The sequence below is a fragment of the Lepidochelys kempii genome, chromosome 7 (assembly GCF_965140285.1).
Source record: "Lepidochelys kempii isolate rLepKem1 chromosome 7, rLepKem1.hap1, whole genome shotgun sequence".
NCBI lineage: Eukaryota > Metazoa > Chordata > Testudines > Cheloniidae > Lepidochelys > Lepidochelys kempii.
In genome coordinates, this window is record NC_136386.1 from 111,444,406 (window position 1) to 111,470,590 (window position 26,185).

The following is a 26,185-nucleotide window of genomic DNA, read 5'->3' on the forward strand; positions in this document are numbered from 1 at the left end:
TAGAAATACCTTACCTCAGATTAGATAGGTTACGTGCCTGTCACTTGAGAATCTAAGTGCTGGTTCCATTGTATATAAAGTACTAATTAGGACAGAATATGTGAGCAGTATCCATCCAGTTATCTTTAAAAATATATTAAATTCTTAGAAAATGTCTGGAGAATGGTTACAAAATGTAATTTAGGTATGACTGGAATACCCTATGACAAATTTTAAGAAATATTACATGAGGGAAATAGTGTTTGAAAGATAAATATTCAGTGGTCAGACAAGGGTGAAATTCACCGCTGTTCACAGAGCCTGCAGAAGGCCTAAGCACCACTTACATCCCAGGTAATTTGAGTGTCTTAACTGGGTCTTAAATGACATGTTGGCTTTGTGCTGGCCTTTGGCATGTTGGTGAATTTGACCATAAACAACATAACTTTTCTCATTGCAGGATAATAGTCCAACTCATGGACATGAATTAAGGAGAAGTTTGCGGGATGGGCTTTTCCTCTCCAAGGCTTGTTGAGTAGTTGACTTTAATGGAGCTATAACAGATTACACCTACCAAGGATTTGGCTCATAGTATTTATAAAGCTCCCAGGCAATGTATTTAAGGCACTGCACAAATAGAAACAATCACAGATTTAAGAATTACAGTATAAATACATCAAGATTATTAATGTAATTTAATATACCATTGGTTAAACTCTGGGCTAGGTGAAAGAGTTTGTCACATACTAACACAATATTTAACAAATGTTTAATTTCAGTTAAGTTACTGCCTGTCTGAGGGGCACATTTCTTCCCAATACCTAAATAATCCTTCATAACTCCTATTGGGGTCTCTTTTTAAGGAAGGGAGTGGTTAAAGCTACAAACCTCAGATTTCAAAGCTGAAATGGATAAGTATCTGGGGACTGATAGCATTTATGGTTATACCTGCTGAAAGGCAGAGGAAATCATAGATGAATCAATTCAATCCAAATTTCCTATGTTTCTACTTGCATAAAGAAAATTGCTCCCAAGCAGACTTTAGATGTCAACATTTACCCTATAGCAAATTTTATATCTGAATTATAAACCCCAGAAATTGGGGTTCATAATGGAAACCATGACACAATTCTAACTATAATAGCCTTACTGGGCAGTGCCATAAAAAAGTGTTCGGAAATCAATGAGCAGATTTTCATTAAAGAAACCCATTTTGCATCACATATTACTCCAGAGATTGATATTTCCTGCTTATAAAATTTAACATAAAATTTAATTGCAAATATTTTCTCAAAACCACCAGAATCAGGCCTTAGGCAATCCACTATTAATATGAATCATTTGTTCAGCTCTAGTGGACATATTTCTTGTATGAATTATGTGAAAGAAGGCATCATTTGCTCCTTCATGGTTTCAGTAATGAGGTTTCTTTTCCTGTAATATGAAGCATAAGAAGCAGTACTAGTTCTTTTCTAATTAGGTAAGTAAACAAAGCCCCAAACTATTAAATAATGTAAACTGACTGTGCATTTTGTTTCTGTTTCCAGGCTTCTTAAATAGTATGGAATTTCAAGCTTCAAAGACATAATTTATCCTCTAAATTCTCTTATATAATGGACTGGTTTCAATTAGAAACTGCCCCAGCCTTCTCAGAATCACCTTTTAATTAAAAATCCTTTTAGCCTGTTTGATGTGTGGCAACACACAGTTCTAAAGTAAAAGTGTAAAACAAGTTAAATAATAATAACCATGGTAAATAATTAAATAGAATATAACAGAGGCAAACCCTGAACTCAAGAATGTATTAGTACCAGTTAGAGGCCCCTCTCTACTTAACTCTGAGTTAGGATTTCATGTTTGAGAAACAAGAGGAGCGGAGTATTTGGCATCTGAGAGTTAAATGCAAACTATAGGTAGCAGATACCTAGAATGGGTGATTAAAATGGGTATCTCATGATTTAAAGGCAACTCCCCTTTGAAAAAGCTCAGTTTTACTCTAACTGTTGCCTTGAATATGCATCCAATTCATTGAGACTGTTGATTTTTTTGAGGCTGCTTTGAAGCAGAGAAGGCACTTCGGAGAGAAAGAGAGAGACTTCTGTGCATGAGTTGTAAGTAATTTTGGGGTAGGAGCAAAGGCATGCTCTTGTTTTTTTACCTGATGATATATCCAGCAGAATAGTGGTCACTCTATGAGGCATGCAACATACTAGTTGTAATCTGTGAGTGACACCAGGAAGTTATTGGAGTGTTATATATCGTTTTTTAAATCAAAATATTCTTGTTTTGACATTTTCAGTCTTTTTTATAAAAACAATTTTTGTTAGCTTTTCCCTCTTTTGTTTTGCTTTTCCCTTTTTTCAGTGGAAAAATGGGAAAAGGGGGAGAAAGTGTGTACATGGGGGCGGGAAATAAAAATGAAAGAGGATAAATAAAATTAAAATGAAAACCAAAAACTTAAAATCATTTTGAAATTTTTTGGTAATTTTTTTTCCAGAAAATTAAAGTTTTTCTTTTAAAACCCTTGGAATGAAAATCATTTTGAAATTGTTTGTAGCAATTTTCAGTCACTTTAGACTTTTTGTCATGAAGATGTCTACTTAAAGGCCATCAGGCCAATTTTGCATCAGAGTCATTGAGAGACTCCAGGGAAGCTGACAGGCATGTGAAGCATTCACCCTAGAATGGTAACAATTTGGGATGACATTCTGGAGAAGAAAGAAAAGGAGTACTTGTGGCACCTTAGAGACTAACCAATTTATTTGAGCATGAGCTTTCGTGAGCTACAGCTCACTTCATCGGATGCATACCGTGGAAACTGCAGCAGACTTTATATACACACAGAGAATATGAAACAATACCTCCTCCCACCCCACTGTCCTGCTGGTAATAGCTTATCTAAAGTGATCATCAGGTTGGGTCATTTCCAGCACAAATCCAGGTTTTCTCACCCTCCACCCCCCCCCACAAATTCACTCTCCTGCTGGTGATAGCGCATCCAAAGTGATAACTCTTTACACAATGTGCATGATAATCAAGTTGGGCCATTTCCTGCACAAATCCAGGTTCTCTCACCCCCTCCCAAAAACCACACACACAAATTCACTATCCTGCTGGTAATAGCTCATCCAAAGTGACCACTCTCCCTACAATGTGCATGATAATCAAGGTGGGCCATTTCCAGCACAAATCCAGGTTTTCTCACACCCCCCCCCCCACCCCCATACACACACAAACTCACTCTCCTGCTGGTAATAGCTCATCCAAACTGACCACTCTCCAAGTTTAAATCCAAGTTAAACCAGAACATCTGGGGGGGGGGGGGGGGGGTAGGAAAAAACAAGAGGAAATAGGCTACCTTGCATAATGACTTAGCCACTCCCAGTCTCTATTTAAGCCTAAATTAATACGCCTAAATTAATAGTATCCAATTTAGTATTAATTTAGGCTTAAATAGAGACTGGGAGTGGCTAAGTCATTATGCAAGGTAGCCTATTTCCCCTTGTTTTTTCCTACCCCCCCCCCACCAGATGTTCTGGTTTAACTTGGATTTAAACTTGGAGAGTGGTCAGTTTGGATGAGCTATTACCAGCAGGAGAGTGAGTTTGTGTGTGTATGGGGGTGGGGGGGGATGTGAGAAAACCTGGATTTGTGCTGGAAATGGCCCACCTTGATTATCATGCACATTGTAGGGAGAGTGGTCACTTTGGATGAGCTATTACCAGCAGGATAGTGAGTTTGTGTGTGTGGTTTTTGGGAGGGGGGTGAGAGAACCTGGATTTGTGCTGGAAATGGCCCACCTTGATTATCATGCACATTGTAGGGAGAGTGGTCACTTTGGATGAGCTATTACCAGCAGGATTGTGAGTTTGTGTGTGTGGTTTTTGGGAGGGGGTGAGAGAACCTGGATTTGTGCAGGAAATGGCCCAACTTGATTATCATGCACATTGTGTAAAGAGTTGTCACTTTGGATGCGCTATCACCAGCAGGAGAGTGAATTTGTGGGGGGGGGTGGAGGGTGAGAAAACCTGGATTTGTGCTGGAAATGACCCAACCTGATGATCACTTTAGATAAGCTATTACCAGCAGGACAGTGGGGTGGGAGGAGGTATTGTTTCATATTCTCTGTGTGTATATAAAGTCTGCTGCAGTTTCCACGGTATGCATCCGATGAAGTGAGCTGTAGCTCACGAAAGCTCATGCTCAAATAAATTGGTTAGTCTCTAAGTTGCCACAAGTACTCCTTTTCTTTTTGCGAATACAGACTAACACGGCTGTTACTCTGAAATTCTGGAGAAGATCTTTGAAGCCAGCTGAGGCATGGCTCACTGGAAAGCCAGTTACCAACATTTCAAATTTTGAAGTTGTTTCTGATTGCAAAGTTTTCAAATGGAACAATTTTTCACTTTACCAGCATTTTTTTGTAATTTTTTTTGTAATTTTCAAAATGTCTGAATTTTCTTTTCTTTTCTCCTTTTCTTCTTTTTGCCACTGAGTGCAGTACTAGGAATAGTGTCCAGATTTGTCTTCTCACACTCATTCACTTTCCTTTTTCCACTCTGTGACTCTTCAAAACTTCATCCACTTTGAAAAAGTTACTAAGTAGCAAAGTAAATGTTTCATTTTTCCTTTTGCTGCATGTAATTTTCCAAAGTGGAGGACATTTTGGAAAGTTTAGAATGGAAAAAGAATACATTTTTAAAAATGTGGAAGAAAAAAAAAAAGCAAACCAAAACCCTAAACTTGTTCATTCTGTTGCCTCCAGTAGCAAAAAAGGGAGAGAAAATGGGAAAAGCAATCATTGAAAATACTGAAAATTATTAGATTTTGAAAAAAAGTAAACAAATCTAAAATTCAATTCAAGAAAAAACAATTGTTTAATTTCATTTTGAAATTTCACATAGAAAAAATGAAATATTTAATCAAAAGATATTTTGCCACAGAAAACTTAATTTTTGATAAAACATTGTTCTTCAGCAGGAAAATTTCAGTTAATTCTTACTCTGAGGCATGTTAGGCCAAGAGTGTTGCCAGTCAGTGAGCTAGATCTTCCAGCAACACTCAAGGCATTTCTTGAAGCCTGTAAATTGTTTGTCCACCAGAAGCTGCTGAAGGGTTTTGAATATTCATAGTAGTTCCTGTGGAGGTTAACTGATGGGCAGAGTGCAGGTGAGGTGATTGAGGTGTACGATGGAACTAATTTAACGCATACATGATACATGCTTCAGTTTCTGAAGGCTCAGAAAAAATATTATTTATTGGAGATAAACAGTAAACAGACTGTAGCAGCAGCAGCATCTGGCAAAAGACCCACTACCATCGGTGGTGCACAATGAAAAGACAATTGTTGGCAATTCTGGTACTTGTATCTAATCAACAGGAAGTTGAGTGCCTCTTGCCCCCAATGTGTATTGATGATTTTTGAATTCTGAGTCAGAGGCATTCCTTTGAGGCACATACCCATGGGTGAGGATTCATGAAAATACTGCATTTGGAGAACACTATTTTGTTTCAGTGTTCCTAATATCTCAGAAAAAGCCAAAAGAAATTTTAACAAAAATTTAACAAATTTCCCCAAAATTTATCTTTGAGCATGAGAAATTCCAGCCTTTTTTGGGAAAACCTGTAAGTGTTGGAAGCTACTATTTTGCTATAACCACATCAGTGCTTTTTATTTAAATTGCGTGTGGCTGGTTCCTATATCTCAGGCATGTTGTGGAGCATCTGCTCATCTACAGCAGCTCCCATCAGCTGTCTGAATCACCAATGAGTGGGTTTTTTTCCTGACCGTGTGTGATAATTGGAGGGATTTTGGAGAGATTTTATTAAACCATCGACATGTTACAGAGCATTTTGCTGAGCTCCAAGATGAGTCACTGTAATTTGAATTACCTTGCTATACTTTTCAGCTGAAATGTAATATACTTTAAGATATATACTTAATTGTAATGAAGATTCTTCCTTTGCCAGCTACTTTTAATATTGATTTTTGAGCTGGGCCTAAGTATGTGATACAATAACAGACTTAGAGGACAGTCTGGGAGCTACATATATCAGGTTTATTGATGCCGTCTGTGTCTCCTTTTCTTCCCTTTTCTAATGAGGCACTAAAAACATCTGTATTTTTACCATTTACAGAGTAGTGTGGTTTCACTGTCTGTAAAAGGTAAACAAAAATGTTTTGATTCTTTCATTTTGTAGGCAAATCTACGTATGTTACCCATGATTCTTGTCAAAATATCATCCTTTGTATACTAAATATTGTTTCTAAATACTATTTAGAAACAAAGGCTCCATTCCTACAATGGATTCTGCATAGGCAGCACCCTGTTTTCAAGCCCTATCTTGAAGGCCAAAAAAGTTTTTTTTTTTTTTTTTTTTTTTTCCCCCAATCATGTTAGTTAAATCACATTAGCTTAACATTACTGAAAATCTCTAAGATGTGGACTAGCAAGTTTGAAGCCAAATAACACTGCTTCAGAAATGTTAGTATCTTAACAGAGCTTTTCAGTCATGTTAAGCTCACTTGGCTGAACTCACATGCCTGAAAAACACACTTTTGGGGCATTTGACTTCAGTAGGGTTCCATGCAGGTGCAAGGGCATGCCTGCCTAGGATTTGTAGGATTGGCTTTATCAAGACAATGACCTCTTTATAAAATATTTCATTTGAAAATGATACAGAATCAATGGTCAGAAATTTTTGACTGCCTGTGTTTGGGGAAAAAAATAGTGTACCTCCTGTAAAGAGTACAGCTGTGTCAGAATGACACTTAACAGATTTTGTCTAAATCAACATTTGAAGGAATATACAAGTTAAATTTCAATAATGAACTAAGAAATATAATAGTCATTTAGTTTGTTAATCTTTTTCTAATCCTTTGTAGTAAATTTTTTCCAAGACAAGAAGTTTTTAATTAGTATTTTTCTTCTAAACTGAACAATGACAACAAAATGTCAGGTTTTAGTCAGCCCATCAACTAATGTGGAAGTGCATTTATTTTCTTGCTGAGTCAGCTTTGTGTCAGGTGTATTGAAATTAAGCTTCCTTCATTCAGTGTTGAGAGTTGTTAATCTAAAATAGCTTATTTATTTTGAAGGAAGAGCCAGAAAGAGTCATTCTTAACATGCAACTATAGAATCGAAAGCAAGTAATCAAGGTAGCTTAATAATTAGCAACTTAGCCAATAATTCATAACTTGAGCTATAACATCCACTCTTTTTTCTCCTTCCGTATTTCCTCTTAGAGGCCCAAATGTAGAGGTGAGTGGGTGAATCCAAAATAGCGTAAGCTAAAGTAATTTACTCTTTAACACCCTCCTGTTAGTTGCTTTTCTTTCAACACTGCTCTCTTATGGCTCCATATTTATATTAATAGAATGTAAATTAAACCATCTTTGATTCCCTTTCTATCTTAGCTCAGTTGGCCCAATTAAGTTGTAATATGTCAGGGTTGTAAGAAACACACTGGTAAACGTGTATGAGTCCAAGTTGTTGCAACTACATGCTAAAGAGCCAAGATGAAGATGTAAGCCAAACTATCTTAAACAACTTTGGACTCACTTTGCGCAGAGCGGCGTTTAAGTGTGAAATGCTAAAACAGATTTTATGTGACTGTAGTAGGTTTTTTAAAGGATTTCCTAAGTCATAGAAAAGCAAACGGTTACTATTTTAGTAGTCGTCGTACTTTATATATCTTCTAAACACTATGCAGCCAGTAGCTAATTAATATAAACTTATTGCAACATAAAATAAAAATCTATGATCAATTAATCAGCAAATCTTATCATATTTCTTGTTGATTTGATTTCTTTAGGATGCTTCATTGATTAGTATTCATGACTATTTAATATATTTTATCTTCTATAGTGCCTTCCATCCAAAGTTCTTACAAACACTTTACAAACATTGATTGAACCTCAGAAGACCCCTCATTTGCTTATTACCCTTATTTACAAATGGGGAAACTGAGGCACAGGTTAAATGATTTGCACAATGTCTTTCAGTGAGTCCATAATCCTAATTCTTGGTGGTTCCTGACTTTCAACACAGACAGATTTTCCAAGAAAACTAATTATGCTAGGTTGAATATTAAGTGATGTTACAGCACTAAATTACTCTGAGAAGTGTATTATTTAGAAGGAAGATGACAACCCCATACATCAGAAAAGCTAATGCATCACCATGGAATTAATAATGTAAAAGAATGAAGTCTAACACATTCCCTTATGGACCAGCAGATACTATTACTATTTACATTGTGTCTGGTGTGTACATGTTGTACAAAAGTCTTTTGCCCCTGTATGTAGCTTTCCAAATTAATTAATTCTCAAGGGTTGAAAGGGTTAGGAAATAGGGTTGGTGGTTGATTTTCTATGAAAACTGTTTTTCAACAGAAAATTGGGTTTTTGACAAGCAAAATTTTCCTGGAAACTTTTTTAATTGAAAGAGTATAGCTGCAATCTTTCAGTTTTCAGCTGAAAAGTCAAATTTCCGTGGAAGATTTTGATGATGACAAATGTTACTTCATTTTCATCATAAATTTCTATGGGGAAAAGAAAACTTCAGATGAGCTCTGCTACAAAGAAGTCCTTTCTTTGCTTTGTTAAAGGGTTCTTACGCCCAAGGACAATTTCATCAAGCTCAGAAAACATTATATTAACATGTCTTCAATATTTTTGTATTGAAAAGTCATGGTTTCTCCTTGAAAGATATTGCAGAATTTACATTTGCATAAAAGGGTAAATGTCACATTTAGGCAAACTAAGATAGATGTCAATTTCCAGAACCGGGAAGTCCCTTTTTTTTTTTTTTTTTCTTCCAGAAAGTGAGTAAGATGGAAGATCAAGTACTCACATAGAGCAGAAAATGAGTACATGGTCCTCCATTTTACTTAGTCCATGAGAGAACCAGCCATACGGGGATGCTGATGCACCTTTTATGCACCAGAGGCGTGACTCCACAGTAGCTTCATTCGAAGACAATCGCACTTGGGGAGGGTGGCAGTGATCAGGGAAAGTAGATCAAATTTAAATTTTTGTGACTCCAGTGTCCTCAGACCACTGCACAACTGGTGCAGAGGAACAAGGATCACCATTCCATTCTGTAGGCTGAAACAGCACAGCAGGTAAGGCAGCACCCACCCTCCCTCCCCTTGACGTGAGATGGTCAGGTGGAGTTTGAACCTGCTGTGGGCATTGTGCTAGTCCCTGCTTTTTACTGGGGCTGGGAAGGAATTTTTCCCTCACCATCATATTGGCTTCAGTGGAGTGGGGGGGTTTTCGCCTTCCCCACAGTGGGTGTCAGGGAAGGCCTATTATGGTGAGCAGAAAAGGTGGTAGGCTATATGTCACAACTTATTTTGTAAGTGTGGGGCAGATGTTCAGTGCAGGTACTCGATAGGGAAGGCATCCAGTGAGCAGATAAATGGCCTGGTAAAGGACTTAAAAAGGAAGTGCTGGTTAAAGGAATGGAACGGGGCAGGGAGTTTGGGGCTCCTATGGTTGGAACAGCAGGGAGCCAACCCCCCTTTCTTATAGCCCACCTTAACCTGTCTATGAGGGAGCGTTTATGGTAAGGTTCTGGCAAAAGATGTGCTTGAGGGACCTGGCTGGAAAAAGAGGGGGAGCTGGTGGAAGCCCCCTGGGTAATTACGGAATAAATAGGTGGTTGCCTGCACTGTACACTTTTATCTGCTGGGTAGTCCCAGACATCTAATAATAAAGTTGTGGCCTGACTAAATCCATATCAAGTGTCTCCTGTCCTTCTTTTTGGTATAGCCAGACAACGAGGAGCAAAGTCTTTGACTTAACTGGATGTCATAAGTAAGGGCAACAGGATTTGTTCTGTAACACACACTAATTATTTTTTCAGACTTCAAAGGGAATAGTATGCAGAAAAAGTTAAAAGTAGGCCCAGTGTAGCTACCATGATGTTACAGGAATGATCCAAAATCGTAAAGGCAAAGTTTAAGTTTGAAAACTAAACTACACAACTGATGGTCATTACCTTAAACATTCAATGTCAGTCTGAGGCTTTTCACTAACTTTGACTTTTTCTGCTTCTAAACATTTTGTAATGTCTTCAGCTTCATGTAGTTGTTCTTTAGTATCTAAAAATAAAATAACAATGTCCTTACTAATATATATTAATCATCTGTATTCACATATAACCTGCATTTTATAAGTTCACACATTCTAATTATTGTGGAAACTGCTATGAAGGTGAAAATATTAGATCACAGTACATGAAATTAAAATATTTTACAGTTGTAGTTACCATACAATTGTAATCTTTCAAGCAATTGCAAAATCTGCAGGTTGCTTATAGTATCTGTACATTAAAATTTTAACTCAGAAAGAACCATTTATGGCATTTCTTCCCTAGTTCAACTACTATTACATATGCATTATGTAAACAATACACATACATTCTGGTTATTTCTATTTTATACCGAAAGCTTTGTAGATTTAATAAAAATAAAAGATTGGCTTTATTATACTATTTTGGCCAAATCTCAGAACCGGTACTTCATCCTCATCCTCCTTGACATGTCAGCTGTTTTTTTTTTTTCTTGAAATCTTGTCCTCCTTTTCTTTCCATGACTTTTTTCTCTCCTGATTTTCCTCCTCCTCTCTAACTGGTCCTTCAGAGGATCCTCTTCCTCACCCCTTCAACTTTCAGTGGGGGTGTCACAGGGCTCTGTCCTTGGTCACTTTCTCTTCTCTGTCTACACCTTATTTCACCTACACCTACACAGTAATCTCATCTGTAAACACAAATTCAACCATCTCTATGTTGATGACTCACAGATCTATCTTTTGGCTCCAGGCCTATCTCCCTTTGTCCAATCTAAAATCTTGGCCTGTCTCTCTGACATCTGCTCACCGATGTCTAGTCATCAGCTTAAGATCAACATGTCTAAAACTCAGCTTCTTATCTCCTGCCCATTCCTCCGAGCCTTCCTAATACCTCTTTTCTCAATCATTGTGGACAACATTGCCATCCTGCCTGTCACTCAGACCTATGTCACGGGCATCATCTTTGACTTGGCCCTCTTTGTAGGTCCTCACGTCCAGGCTGACTAAATCTTGGTGATTCTTTCAGATTTTTCTCTGGCCTCGACAAATGTAGTCTTGCCCTGCTCGTCTCCGTTCCAAATGCTGCTGCCAAGATCATTTTTCTGTCCCGTCACTTTGACCCTATCACTCCTGTCTTTGCCTCCCTCCTCTGGCTCCCCCTTCTCTATTACATGAAACATAAGGTGCCTGTCTTAACTTTCAAGGCCCTTCATAGCCCATCTCCACCCTAGTTATCTCTCAGTTGGTATTGAGATGTTGACTCCCACCTCCAGTCGCCCCATGATGCCATCACCAACTTGTACAATTTTTAAACAAGCCCTTCATTCCTTATTACATGCAGTTCCTCGCAGTTGAGAGGGGGAAATCTACATCATTATCTTCCTCCAAAACCCTCCTTAAAACTCATCAACGATAGCTTGAGCAACAGTAGTAGTGAAGTTGCAGCCGCACGGTCGGTGACTGCTCGAGGATGTATGCAGGGTTCTGGCAGGCAGGAGTAGCTTGTGCAGACACCAATGCTGCTGCTGTTACTCAAGCTAGCTTTGATTTCATATCTGTCTGTATATGCTTCAATCACACCTCCCCATGGCAGAATACAAATACTCTTATGTGGTAAGTTCTTTGGGACAGACATCATCTCTTTGTTCTGAGTTTGCACAGCACTTACCACAGTGGCCTCCTAGTCTATGATTGGTTTCAGAGTAGCAGCCGTGTTAGTCTGTATTCGCAAAAAGAAAAGGAGTACTAGTGGCACCTTAGAGACTAACCAATTTATTTGAGCATAAGCTTTCGTGAGCTACAGCTCACTTCATCCACTAAATGCATCCGATGAAGTGAGCTGTAGCTCACAAAAGCTTATGCTCAAATAAATTGGTTAGTCTCTAAGGTGCCACTAGTACTTCTTTTCGTTTAGTCTATAACTAGCTCTCCTAGGCACTACCGTAGTACAGTAAATAATTATGATGGTGAATGGACTGCAGTGTTAAACAAAATGGGACAAAAGTTGGATCCACTGAACTCTGCTCTATTTGAAATGTCACACAAATAAACCCATTTTATTACTAGATCCTAGTATATAATAATCTAGATGACAGGCTATCAAGAGGTGTTACAGTATACATGGATCAGAGCTGTATTTCAAACACCAAAGTACTTTGGAGAAAGATTGTTTCAGTATTATAAAGAGAGAAGAGGTGAAAAGGAAGGTGAGGTTGGAGAAAGGAATAACAAAGACAAAAAGCGAAAGGAAATGAGGGAGAGGGTAGATAACTAAATTACTATCAATCTATCCATAAATGATAAAAATAGTCTGGAAGAGAGTGACACCACTGGTTCAAATTTATAAGCCTCAAATTTGTCTTTTATGGCCCCTATCCTGCTTCCACAGAAGACAATGGTAACACCTACTGTTTTGACTTCCGTGAGAGCAGGTTCAGACCCCAGATTATCCTGAGTTATCCGATGCTCCTGCTTTATTTTATTTCAGATATGCACCACCGGCACACGGATAAAAACTTTTACTTTGTCACCTTTTGTTGGTTCTTTCATAAATCAAGTTACACACACACAAATATATATATATCTCATGTCCTCATTCTAAATCAATGCAGTATTATATCTGAAAAGATTAGCAGGATAAACAGCTTATCATTAAAGCTAGATGAACAATGGCTTTTTTTGGTTTTCAAGAAAAAGTTTTCGGTCAAACCAAAAACGACATTTAAAAAAATTGTTTGGTGAATCTAAGTTTGAAAATTTTTATAAATGTATGTGTTTTACCCCAGTGATAAGGGCACTCCCCTGGGATGTGGGAGACCTAGGTTCAATTCTTCCCACTGCCTGATGTGGAGAAGAGATTTTAGTTGGGGTCTCCCACATTTCAGAAGAGTAGTGCACTACTATCACTGGGCTATGGATATTCTAGTATGCGTTTTTTTTCAATCTCTTCTCTTGAAGCTGTGTTCTACTTTTAAAAAATTATCACTGGAGAAGGGACTTGGGTGTCCCTCCCCACAGGCGAGTCCCTAAATACTAAGCTATACATCCATTCTAACTCTCTTTCCCTGTCCCCGTGACTATCCATTGTCATTCTAAGTAACAGTTCATATCTTTCATTAAGACAATGAATAGTCATTGGGACAATCATACTTCTGAAAAAATATCTGAGGGGAACTATTTGTCAAATATGTTTGTCAAATCACAAATGATTATCATAATAAGTGATTATCAAACACATTAAATACCTTTGAGTTTGCTCTGGAGAGTAAATAAATCCTGCTTTAATTCATTCTTCTGCAGCTGGAGTGCATTTAACTGAACATTTTCATGTTCCATTGACTCCATTTCTAAGAAGAAATATATTTTAAGTTAAAATGTATTACAGTTTTAATCTTGATGGTATAATCTTAAATACTCTTTAATTACTTGTAACCGTCTTTGGATATTCTAAAAGGACATTAGGCTAAAAATACAATTAGACTTATAAAACCTGGTGTACAAGAAATTACATATGGACAACTCTATTAGAATTATATGTATCTACAAAGAGGGAATACAAGGAACAGGTGCATGATGAATTAAGTCTGTCAAGTCAAACTGTCTGCAGAGAAATTTTTTACCCCTGTTGGCTATTCATGTTCCTGGAACTCTGGACTTTATCGCCAGATGGGTGAGTTGGGTTCACCTGGAGAAATAGGAACTGAAACGGTCCAAGTAGCCATTGCCTTTGTTACTCGTGTGGTCTGTGGCTAGCACAAAGAATGATTGCCCAGTCAGCAAGGAAGAGGAACAGGAAATGCCGTGGTTAGACTACCTGCTATGATCTTATATTCTGTATTTGAGCTCAAAGGGTCATAGGATCCTGTTTGAGACAATAACTATAAAGGACCAATCTCATGAGGCACCTGTGCATGTAACTCCCGTTGAATTTAGGAGGGCTTGTAGGATTCAGAGCTAGGTGGTCAATAATCATTGAGGATTTATGTGGTCCATTTAACATGGTAATGCAACGTGCACCCCCCTATACTTCTCTGTTGGCTATGACCTCCTGGATAGCTGTGCAGGAGTAGATGCAGGTATCGCAGAGCTTGTACTTCCCTGCATAGCACAAATGAGTGGGAGAGAGTGTACTGGGCAATATAGCCACACCAACACACTGTCCCTTATTCAGGGCAGATCATGTCTTACAATCTAGCCCGAAGAGAAATATCCAGCTAGGAAGGCAATAGGTTTAAAACTATTGCTTTACTCAGTTATGTTTTAGTCATTTGTATTCTCTAGCAATCCAAGATAAAATAGTTTAACATAAGACATACCGTTTTTCAAAATATTTGCCTTAGTTTCTAAATCACATATTTCAGTCTTGACTTTTTTCCTAATCAAAAGCTCTCTGTTACATGTTAGTCCATACTCATTGTTAAAATCTGTGATTTCCTTAATAAAATTCTCCTCTTCTTCAATCATTTTCCTCTTTGTATCTGACTAAAAAGGTGGGAAAAAAATACATAGAGAAAAATAGAATCCTTGTTAAAATAATCGAGGTGAAATACAGTTTTGTCCCCTTATAACTATGTAAAATCAGTATGTATTCTATTTTGTAACCTGGAAAAACAGGAAAATGGTCTAGCTCTCCATCATTACTTCTGTTGCATTAATCTTACTGTTTTGCTCTTGTGACAAAATGAAAGGAGTGTGTTCTATAATAATAGTGCTGTATCATTAGTGTTAGAGGCCACATTATGCTATCAATTTTTAAGCATGTGTTGAAATCAATGGAGAGTTCTGCTTAAAATCAATGGCACAAAATGGCCATTATTTTTGGTTCTTTAAATTGCTCATTAAGGGTGAAATTCATCCCTTTGCAGAAGTCCAGGACAAGGCCACTGCACTATTTAAGCTCCCAAAATATAGCCTAAGAGAGCTGACTCTGTTAGGGAGTCTGGAATATGGAGTTTCTCAGTGCCTTTTAGAAGTAGGTCCCAAATTTAAAGTATTTGCTTTTTCAAGGAAAACTTTAACTCATAGAAAAATACATTCATATAGTCAATTACAAGATTAAATTCCATTCAAAGCTCTTATCTGAATACTAATTTAAGTAAAAAGTGAATTCCCTTGTAAACAAGAAGAGATAACCCATGTATCAAATCTAACTGGATACAGCTGATATCAAATTCACGTTCCATCAGAGGATAGGAATTTTGCCTTTATTGCTAAGTAGCATTACTATAATATTTACAGTATTCCTATTCTGTCCTATATGTCAGAAGGGGAATATGCTAGACACTGCAGTAATACTACTAAATTGTAAAGACAACTGAAAAGTTTTTAAAGGTAATCCAGGAGGTAGATTATCTAAAATCATGGATTAAAGTTTGGAGTGAGAGTCTGAATTTTTGTGTTCTAATTTGTTAGAACCAAAACAAATTTTAATCATTCAGATTTTCATACTTAATTAGTGTCCAGTTTTTTTCAAAATATAAATCTGACTGTAGTCATACAGTATTTTGTAAAACTGAACTCCCCTAAATAGTATAACTGGAAACATACAAAGATTTTGAGAAAAATACTCCTTTGATTCATAAGTTCAACTTTCTTTTTCTCTAAGATGTCTTCACGTTTCTTCAAAAGTTGTAAGTAGAAGAGCTTTTCAGACAGCTGTTGAACCTTCAAAGAGAAGAAAAGATTATTGGTGATAAAAATAAGTACACATGATGGATAGGTCTTGCACATAAAGTGCCCTATCCAGGAAAAAAAAGTCTGCATAGCTGCTGGACCATGGAAGCTTAATGGGTCTCCTTTTCTCTTTAGCTTGCAATCTAAACACAATTCTTCATAGCAGTCTCTCCTCTTTAGAGGCTAAACTCAGTGCTGTTCCCAATATAGAGAATGGAGTCCTTAACTCTCATTTTTAGCCAGAAAATTTTTCATTTGGAATGGAGAGAGACTCAACAGAGCATACAATCTTTTAAATAGCTTAACATAGGGGTGAGTTTTTCTCTATCTAACCAGATATCATTAAGTCAGGCATAGATTAACTTCAAAGGGACAAAACCCCAAAGTTATTGTGCTCTTCTCTGAATGTCTGTGGTTAGCCATAGAGCGCTATTTATGCTAGCTATTACCCTGTGCCTCTTCTACTATTGACGATGAAGTAGGGATTAATGGTCTCATAAATTTTCCCAGTTTGACTGTGAGAACTATCAGGCAGAGGAGAGTAATGAAGGGACCAAGCTTTGGGCTGAAGACAGTTCTACTATAAAACCCCAAATAAACTAAAAACCTTCCTTCTGCACACATTTGTATTTTTGGATTTAATTTTTTTAAACAGTACTTCAACTGATGAGGTAGGCTGCTCAACTAATTTGTGCATACCACTCAAGGAGAATTCTTCCAGATTTTGCAGCACAACCATGGTTGGAAATTTAAAACTAAGCAAGCATAGGGGGACAGAATATGATAAGATACAGGAGCAGATAAGTAGGGAGCAACTAAGTTATTGAAGGATATTAAAGGCAAGCACCAGAAGCTTGTATCTGATGTGATGGTGAGTGGAGCCAATGAAGGGACTCAAAGAGAGGGGATGACAAGGGAGCAAAGTGGCTGTCAGGAAGCCCACAGAGTATGGGATTGCAGTAGTCAAGAGGAAATATGGTGAGAGTCTATATGATAGTTTCAGTGGTATGGATGGCAAGAAAAGGCCAAATATTAGAGATATTATGGAAGAAGAAGTAACAAGATTTAGAAACTGTCTACATAAACAGGTTGAGAAAGGGTACTGTCAAGATGATATGCCTGAATAACAGAGAGAATGGTGGTAGTGTCAACAGTAATGTAGCTCGGGCAAAATTAGGAGAATTTAGAAAAGAAAACAATGGGCCAGATTTTCTCCTCACATACCAACCATATTTTAGTGAAGGTGTCAGGGAGCTTGTTCCTCCAATATCAAGAGCTTTGGGATAATTTATTGTTACGTACTGATTCAAAGCAAGTTACTAATATTGTGCTTCTGTGTGTTGGATCACATTAAAGAAGTTCTGTATTAAAATCACAAATGAGTTTGATTCCCCAGAGTTTAAATTCCAGGGTATTACTAATTAAGAGGTCTCTTGGTTTTTGGTACTTTCTCTCCCTCTATGTGTGAAACTTGCAAGCTGCTAATTGTGTTAGTACATTCCAAGACAGAGTCTGTTCTCAAAGCAATTCACAGAGAGAGAGACTCAAAGCAATACTCTAACAACGGAAACAGCACCCAGAGACTCCCCGCCCTTTTGTTGTATTAACCATTGTGATTAAAATAGAGATAGAGGATGTATGTGGATGGATGCTTGGTGTAGATGATAACTGAATGATCAGGGAGGTGCCAGCCTAAGAATCCAGTGTCCATCGGCTGAAGAAGGCGTCAAGTGGAAATAACCAGAGGACCCCCCCGGAGGGCAGACTGGAATCCACCCAACAGCCTCAAGAATGGGAGAACCAAAGAACAAGATAACATCTTGGAGCCGTCAGGAATGTGCTATCTGCTGATTGATTCAGCAACAGCATGATGAAGCAATTTCCATAGACTGCCATAGGAAGAAATTCCTATAAAAATAGACTCTAAAAAGTGAGAACTTTGGGGTCTGATTCTGCAAACCAACTTCCAGGAGCATCAGATGAGCATCTGACAAGGCCCTGCTCCCTCCTCATGTCCAGGCCACCTGGCCAGTGGCTTGGCATGAGCAACTCTAAGGCTGGTAACTATGATAACAACCTTGCAGAACCTGTGTGTGTGTGTGTGTGTGTTTGTATGAATGAATGTGAGAATAAATTTGAGATTGAATGGAATGTTATAACTATAACTAACTGCTTACTATGATTCTTTCTGTATTCACAATAAATGTGGTATTTTGCCTTTTTCCCTTTAATAAGATCCTGCTGGTTTTTATTTTATTGGTACAACATTTTGGTGGAGAAGGCCCTATGTAAAGGGGGAGAAGGCCCTATGTACGGCACCCCCAGGCATAATTACAAAGAGAAAAGAGAGTAAAAAAAAAAAGAAAAAAAAGTTAGCTCTGCAGAGGCTGGAGGGAATTAAGCAGTTAAACTTTGTATTTCACCCAAACAACTTTTAACCGAAAATGTTAAAAAGGAAAAGTGTTAGAGCATTCTTGGTTTCTTTGCAGCCATTCTGAAAGAAAAATGGGCCCTTTTCCAAAGGAATGTCTGTAAATTAGCCAGGCAAAAATAAACTGATTAAAATCATTTGACTGGACAATTTAGTCAAATTTGCTAAAAGAACATAAGAGGGTTCTATTGGAACTTAACTGCCTCAAATGTATAAAGGGAATGTAAGATGTAAAAAACAGAGCAGTGTGGAAGGGATGTTAAGGAAAAGAAAATGTGTATGTATCTGTCTGTGTGTGTGTAAATATGTAAAGTTCTAAGGACCAGTTAGTTTTGTTTTTGTTTTAAATAATGCCACTAAAAATCCATTTGACTCTTTAATTCAAAGTTGCAAAACTGACAGACCTTTTTGCTAGACACAGGTAATTAGTGTTGTTTGGCTTTGGGATTTGGCATTTAACCCTTAAAAGGTAACTCAATGCTTTACAAAATTTAAAATGTTTTTAAGTTGTGGCTGCAGCAGGGCAGTCAAAATCAGGAGAATATAAAAAAAATTTTGGATTCTTTTTGTTTGTTTTTTGTTTGTTTGTTTTTGTAACAAAATAGCAGATGAGAGTTGTAGTAAAAAAAAAAAAATTAAAAAAGACAGTGCCTCTCTGAAGCAACAGCAGGGGTGACGTGCACAAAACAAAAAGGAGCAATGTTAGAAACACTGAGTCTTAAAATGGCTCTGAGTAATCAGACTGTCACTTTGATAAAGGTACATGAAAACTCTGTAAGCAAAAAAAGAAATAGTGACACCTTATGTAAAAATGGATCTGGATAATGTTATAGAAGTTAAACTATGGAAGGAATGTGCATTTGCCCCAGAACATGTGCAGGGTATATTGTAGAAGGGGCAAAAGAAATGCAAACATACCATGCTACTTAATTAAAATGCTATTAGGGCTCCAAAGGGAGCCACAATAGGTTGGGTTTTCTTTTTCAGATTGCGGTGTGTTTTGGAAGCAGAAGTTAAAAGTAATCAAAACTCTGGTGAAAGTTGATTGTGTCCCTTTTAAGATAGAGTCTCTGAGCTGCTGATGGCTTTAAATCCAAAAGCAGGAAGTTTCTGTGAAAATGCAAATTACCTAAATGATAAAGGAAGGAAAGAACTAGCAGCACAAAGGAGCTGCAGATAAAGGACATACCTGGTCAGCAAACAAATTGTCTAAATAAAAGGCATGGGATAACAAGATAATTTTAATACATTTAATGATAATAAGTATCCCTGTAACAACGTATAGTGTGTATGATTTTTGGAAAAATCCTTTAAGGTCGTATGGTAATGATGCTTCTCAGTTATTACCTGTAAATAAAACTTAAAGCTTAACACAGCAGGAAAAACATTATAAACTTGGTCTGCTGTATAAGAAGGAAAACTCAGGGATTTAATGACTAAACAGTGGGATAATTTCCCCATAACCCTTAAAAGATAAAAGCCTTTGAAACCTGGCCTGCCTATAGAACAAAAACAGGAAAATATGGGGGCAATTTTTCTGTTTTGCCTGCAATCAGCAAGGGTATTTGTAAAAGAAATATTTTAAGCAATAATCTGCCACCCCAAAAGGGGTAGAAACATGTTCTTTTTGTCTTTCAGAAAATCAGGAAAAGCTGCCAGCTGAAAAGCAACCCAATACCATGAATCTACTGTCACAATAGAAATTGTGTTCTGTGTTCTATGTTTTGTCTTGTGTTTTGTGTTGTTGCTCGCACTGTTGTGTGTTTAAAAAAAAAATACTGAAGACCTGCAGGAACTTAAAAATAAATTAAGCTTTCTGTCCCAGCTACAGGACAGCCTGATACAAAAACAAGTACATGCCAATGTAGACTTGGTCCAAATTGGTCTGGGTAACCTAAAAGGCCAATGGAATCCTTAGTAATGGCTTAATACTACCACATGGCTTATCCATAAGAAAAAAAAAATATTAGAAATAGGAAACTACACAGCCATAACTATGGGATGCACTGAAATGCAGATACTTGCACTAGCTACTTTGGAACACAAAATGTTCTGGGTCATATTGGGAAATATTAAGGGTTTGATGCATTTGTTAAAAAAGAAAGAGATCATTGGTTGACACTTATCAATATGAATGGATGCAATATGTTTCCAGCATTGTAAACCAGACTTGTTAATGGGAGAAATTGTTGTCAAAATTGCACACCAACAGTCCCTGGAGGCAAAGGTATTGAAGGTTAACCCACTCCCCATATTACACATGGGATCCTTTTGGCTACCCTGGACCTTGAGCCAGTGGGCTGGGGAGGGAGGGAAGCTATTGGACACTAGAGGTTGTACCGAATGGACTCCTCAAAAGTGGGTGTGCCTCACCTTGCCTGTTGCCCCAGAACCTTGTAGTAAAGATGCATCACTAGGATCATGTATGTGGCATGAATTGGAATCACAAACTCAAATTGCCTCACAGTACTTTCTCTTGAATAGGCTACATAGAAAGTGACACTGACGATTATAAATCTTAGTGTCAAAAGGGGGATTATGTTGGATCACATTAAAGAAGTTCTGTATTAAAATCACAAATGAGTTTGATTCCCCAGAGTTTAAATTCCAGGGTATTACTAATTAAGAGGTCTCTTGGTTTTTGGTACTTTCTCTCCCTCTATGTGTGAAACTTGCAAGCTGCTAATTGTGTTAGTACATTCCAAGACAGAGTCTGTTCTCAAAGCAATTCACAGAGAGAGAGACTCAAAGCAATACTCTAACAACAGAAACAGCACCCAGAGACTCCCCGCCCTTTTGTTGTATTAACCATTGTGATTAAAATAGAGATAGAGGATGTATGTGGATGGATGCTTGGTGTAGATGATAACTGAATGATCAGGGAGGTGCCAGCCTAAGAATCCAGTGTCCATCGGCTGAAGAAGGCGTCAAGTGGAAATAACCAGAGGACCCCCCCGGAGGGCAGACTGGAATCCACCCAACAGCCTCAAGAATGGGAGAACCAAAGAACAAGATAACATCTTGGAGCCGTCAGGAATGTGCTATCTGCTGATTGATTCAGCAACAGCATGATGAAGCAATTCCCATAGACTGCCATAGGAAGAAATTCCTATAAAAATAGACTCTAAAAAGTGAGAACTTTGGGGTCTGATTCTGCAAACCAACTTCCAGGAGCATCAGATGAGCATCTGACAAGGCCCTGCTCCCTCCTCATGTCCAGGCCACCTGGCCAGTGGCTTGGCATGAGCAACTCTAAGGCTGGTAACTATGATAACAACCTTGCAGAACCTGTGTGTGTGTGTGTGTGTGTGTTTGTATGAATGAATGTGAGAATAAATTTGAGATTGAATGGAATGTTATAACTATAACTAACTGCTTACTATGATTCTTTCTGTATTCACAATAAATGTGGTATTTTGCCTTTTTCCCTTTAATAAGATCCTGCTGGTTTTTATTTTATTGGTACAACATTTGTTTATATTACTGAATATAACCAGGCATATTGTAGTTTCTCCAACCCCAAAGTGCCTTCATAATCTATTACTTTGCAGTAAATTTTTTTAAAGAAATCATTGAGCCATGAAAGGCAAAATGCTATAAATCAAGTTCTAATTACATGCTACCTGGTTTTACAGAACAGAAAAAAATTAATATTTCCTATGAGCATTCCCTTGACCACAAGCAGTCTCTGTGAAATAGATGTCAAAACATTTTTGAACTCTAAGGCTCATCTACTTATTTAGGCTTGGGTTGGGATGCAGCCGGGGGAGAGGGAAGAAATGACATACAGTTATTTGAAGGAGGACTTTAGTATTATATTATTTCTTAGTAGTAGTTTGATTATATTAATTGCAGTAGATACATTGAGAATTTGTAGAATAAGCTAAATTTTAGGTGTTGAAAAATAATTGACAATGTAAATAATCTCACTAGTCAATGTATAATCTTTATATTGAAATATTATTTGATTGAAATAATGCATTTTGGCATTTCCTTTATTGCCTGCATCATCTCCTTTTGATAAATGAATTAATTTCAAACTAAACAAGCAAATAAAATCTACTATTGTACACATTGGTAAGAATATAATTAATTTTTGAAGTATAAAAGACAATGGAATCAATTAGGATTGCATCTTCACCTTTCTCCAGTAGTCATGTACAGCAATTGTTTTACTTTTGAGTCCTCTGATACCTACCATACAAACCACAATTATAAACCAGAATTAATCAGTAACAAATTAGTGAATGCATCCGATGAAGTGAGCTGTAGCTCACGAAAGCTTATGCTCAAATAAATTTGTTAGTCTCTAAGGTGCCACAAGTACTCCTTTTCTTTTTACAAATAAAATTGTGATTCTCATAAATTAATTTTATAAGCAGGACTACAGGGGGTTGGTTACCTAGCAAATATCACACATTCCAACCTTGTATTGATTAAAGACCACTTCCTATTGTAGATCCATATTGGGTTCTGATCTATGAAACCGTTATGCACATTAGTCCCATTGAAGTCAATGGGGCTGTTGACATGCATATGTTTAACTGTTTGCAGAATCAAGATCTAAATTTGTAACTAGTAAATATTTCTAAACAATTCTGTGGATTCTTTTCCCCCCTCTAACATACCTTAATCTATTTTAGGGGTTTCTATAGCACCTGTCAAAGTAGCATTGAAGTGCATATGTAGAACAAATGCACTGGCAAACCACACAACAGCCTAAATTTTTGAAGAGATAGGTATTACCACCAAACCATTAATTCACCTCACCAAATGAATTAGTAGTATAATAAGTGTTGGTAAAATTAGGAGTCTGGTAGTAAAAGTCAAAAGGGGCACAAAGCACAATCCAGAAGATTGCAAGATTTATCTCTAACATATTTCTGTTATTTTATAGGTAGAATACTAGAGATAGCATAGGCCTGACTCTAAAAGGAGCCTCTGTCTGCCTCCTTACTATGCACCTACAATTTTGTAGGTGCAGATATTTAAGAGCACAGGTGACATCATTTAGACCTTATTTACAGGCACAAACAAGTGGGTGTCGAACATCAATTTCACCCACAATTATTAGTACTGACAAAACTGAGAGTATAAAGAGGGAGTACATGTCTCAAAACAAGGCTCCACATCTACTATATGGAAAAAGGGATTAGAAAATGTAAAAGAGTGAGTGGTAGAATACTAACTGGTCTGGCTAGAAAGGTGGTTCTGTCTACAACGGCACTAGCCAAACTATAAGTGCACTCTTTGTACATGCTAGACGGTGAGTAACACAAATAGAATTGCTGATGTGTGGATGAGGTGGAAACTCTTAAGGCCTGATCCAAAGCTCACTAAAGTCAGTTCTGGGACTCTCTTAATTTACTTCAGTGCACACTAGATACGGCCGTCATTGAATGGAAGTGGATAGTGAAGCGCGTATGTGAACGAACTCCATGTATCTTAGAGTGGTAATAAAGGAGAAGGAAGGAGTGTTCTACCTTCTACATCAAGACCCCAAGCTTGTAAAAGGAACCAGATTAGACCCCTGAGCCCATCTGGAATCCTACTGAGGCCCCTGGGGCTCCATGCAATCTCAGGGGTCAGTCTGAATGGTGAGTCTTATAGGACTAGGATCAAAATGGCAGGCCGATGCTCTTGTGACGTGTTCAGATACTATGGCGATGAGCACTATAGAAATGCCTACAAATACATACATAAAGCAAACACTATGATAAGATTAACACTACGTGAAGTGTAGTGCTTCAAAGTGTTCATGAACAATTTATTAAAATTACAGCCCATTTACCAATAACAATAATTAACATACTATAAGTATTACTACTCTACCTTAGTTTCTAATTTTATTTTTGCTTCATTCAGTTCTTCTGTTGTTTGCTTAATTTTTTCATGACTTCTGTTTATGTCTAATTTAACTGCAATACAAAATGAAACTTTAAACACATGAAATCAATTTGTGAAAGTGAGATTCTTTTAACAATTTGTTGCTTGCAAGATAGAGTGGTGTAGAAAGATGACTTCAGTAGAGACATATAATTGCTAGACTTCTAAACACATCGGTTTTCCTATAATAGCTACTGTCACTGTCATCAGTTACTAGAAGCGGAAATCGACATTCAGTTGCAAACAAACGAGTGCCTAATTACTACTTTAGGGTGGACAAACATGACATTTGCATAGATAATTCAGATAGCTATCTTTGGAAATTTGATTTAAATTAAGGGTTACCTGTTTTACTGTATAGTAAAGTACCTTGTTGATACTCTGCTACACCATGACCTACTGATTAAAACAACAGGCAGGGAGACAAGATACAGGGGTTCTATTTCTAAATCTGCTGGTGGTTTTATGTGAATCTTGGACAAACTTCCTAAAGTTCCCACTGCACTCCAAGCAATTACATTTCCTGAAAGCAGATTTTGTAGAGTTCAAACTACAGGTCTAGACTGCAGTATTGCCAGACCCAAGCATTTACAAAATCATGATTTAGCCCCCACCAATATTATGAGGTCAGCTTAAAAATCATGAGATTAAAAAAAATAGCAGGTCCTTTTTATTCGCCTTCTGGTTTTGAGCCTTTGGGTTTGTTTTTAATCTTTCCTCCATCATCAGGAGGGTAGAAATGTACTCTTTAAAAACAAAACAACAACAACAAAAAAAACGAGCGAGCACTGAGATTTGCTTGTAATAACATGATTCCAGGAATTGGGGCTTTAGGAATAACAACAAATATCATGACTCTCGTGATAAAAAATTATTTGTTGGCAAGGCTGTGCGTGAGGATGATACAAGCCTGACCCTGCTGTATTCAAACACAGGAGAAGGGAGGTAGGCTCTTTCAAAGCAAGCCCACATGTGTCTATTACAGGGCTGTCCTGAGGCCCTATGGAGTTCACTATAACTATTGAAACAGGAGGTGGTGAGAGAGGCAGGAACTCGAGTTATTGGGCTCAATACAGGAGTGACTGGGTAACTCTGGCCTGTATTATACAGGTGAGACTAGAGACTCTGAAGGTCCCTTCTGGCCTTATAATCTAGGAGTCTATATACTCCAGGGGAAAGGCTCAGCCAAGATTTACTGGCCTTGCTTGAAACCATCACCCCCACCACGAGATGGGGGAACCACCACACTGCCCTTCAGGGCTCTATGGGAGCCAGGGAGTCATGTGACCACAGGCCATCATTGCTGCACCAGGCATGAGATGGCAGCTGTGTGGCTGACCTTGGTGCATGAGGCGCCGCCTCTCCTCCGCTTGCTGCTCCGTGAGGAGGATTTGCTGGAACAGCGAATCCAGGCTCATTTCTGTCTCCTTGGGGGGCAGGACTTGGGGTTATTTCCCTGTCCCTGGGAGGCTTATTCACCACTTCAGAGGCCCCTCACAGGGGGGTAGGGAGCTCTTCACGGAGACTGACTCCTTCCCCTTTAGCAGCAGCCTTGTGCTCAGTCTGTCACACCTACTCCCCCTCCCCACCTGACCACCTCAGTTCCTACCTCTGTACTGGGGTTTGTGCAGCCGAGGAGAAGCCGCAGAACCAGCCCATCAGGTGGGGAAGCCTGAGGTTAGAACAGAGGAAGGAAGCTGGGTTGAGGGGTGGGAAAAGAGGAGCCCAGTAGTACAGGTGGCTGGATAGGGGAGGCTGGTGGTTTTGGGGGGCAGTAGAGGGAATAGAGATTGGATGGAGAGAGCGGGGGAGTTAGCGGGGGAACTGCTGGTGGAAAAGATTGGATTGGGGGTGGGGCAGAAGGTAATCTTAACACATAGAGGGAGGGGTGGTAGTCATGGTTGCACAACATTTCAAAGTTAATGGGATGAAACAGAACTTCAGCAAAACGTTATGTTATAGTCAAGCTACTGTTAAACAAAATAAGGCTCTGATGAAACTTGAAAACATGAACCTGACCCATCTTATGTAAAACTGAAAGGATTTTTTTTTAAAATTGGTGCAAAGTGAAACAGAGGGAAGAGTTCACAAGGGTGAATTTAGGAAAGTGTTTTAGTAGCGAAGCTTCCTACCCAAAG

The 26,185-nt window shown here is 38.1% G+C and overlaps 1 protein-coding gene across 1 annotated transcript in view; it reads right to left on the reverse strand.

Annotated features, from left to right (window-relative positions):
• Window positions 1–25,465, reverse strand: part of CCDC172 (coiled-coil domain containing 172) — a 75,180-nt gene extending 49,715 nt beyond the window's left edge. Inside the window, exons 1-7 of the mRNA XM_078853934.1 lie at window positions 25,387–25,465; window positions 23,994–24,079; window positions 15,605–15,721; window positions 14,374–14,539; window positions 13,303–13,404; window positions 10,600–10,617; window positions 9,987–10,071 (exon numbers count right to left, since the gene is read on the reverse strand). Of these exons, the coding sequence (XP_078710060.1) occupies window positions 9,987–10,071; window positions 10,600–10,617; window positions 13,303–13,404; window positions 14,374–14,539; window positions 15,605–15,721; window positions 23,994–24,079; window positions 25,387–25,465 (653 nt within the window). The remainder of the gene's footprint in view (window positions 1–9,986; window positions 10,072–10,599; window positions 10,618–13,302; window positions 13,405–14,373; window positions 14,540–15,604; window positions 15,722–23,993; window positions 24,080–25,386) is intronic.
• Between the last annotated feature and the right edge of the window lie 720 nt (window positions 25,466–26,185).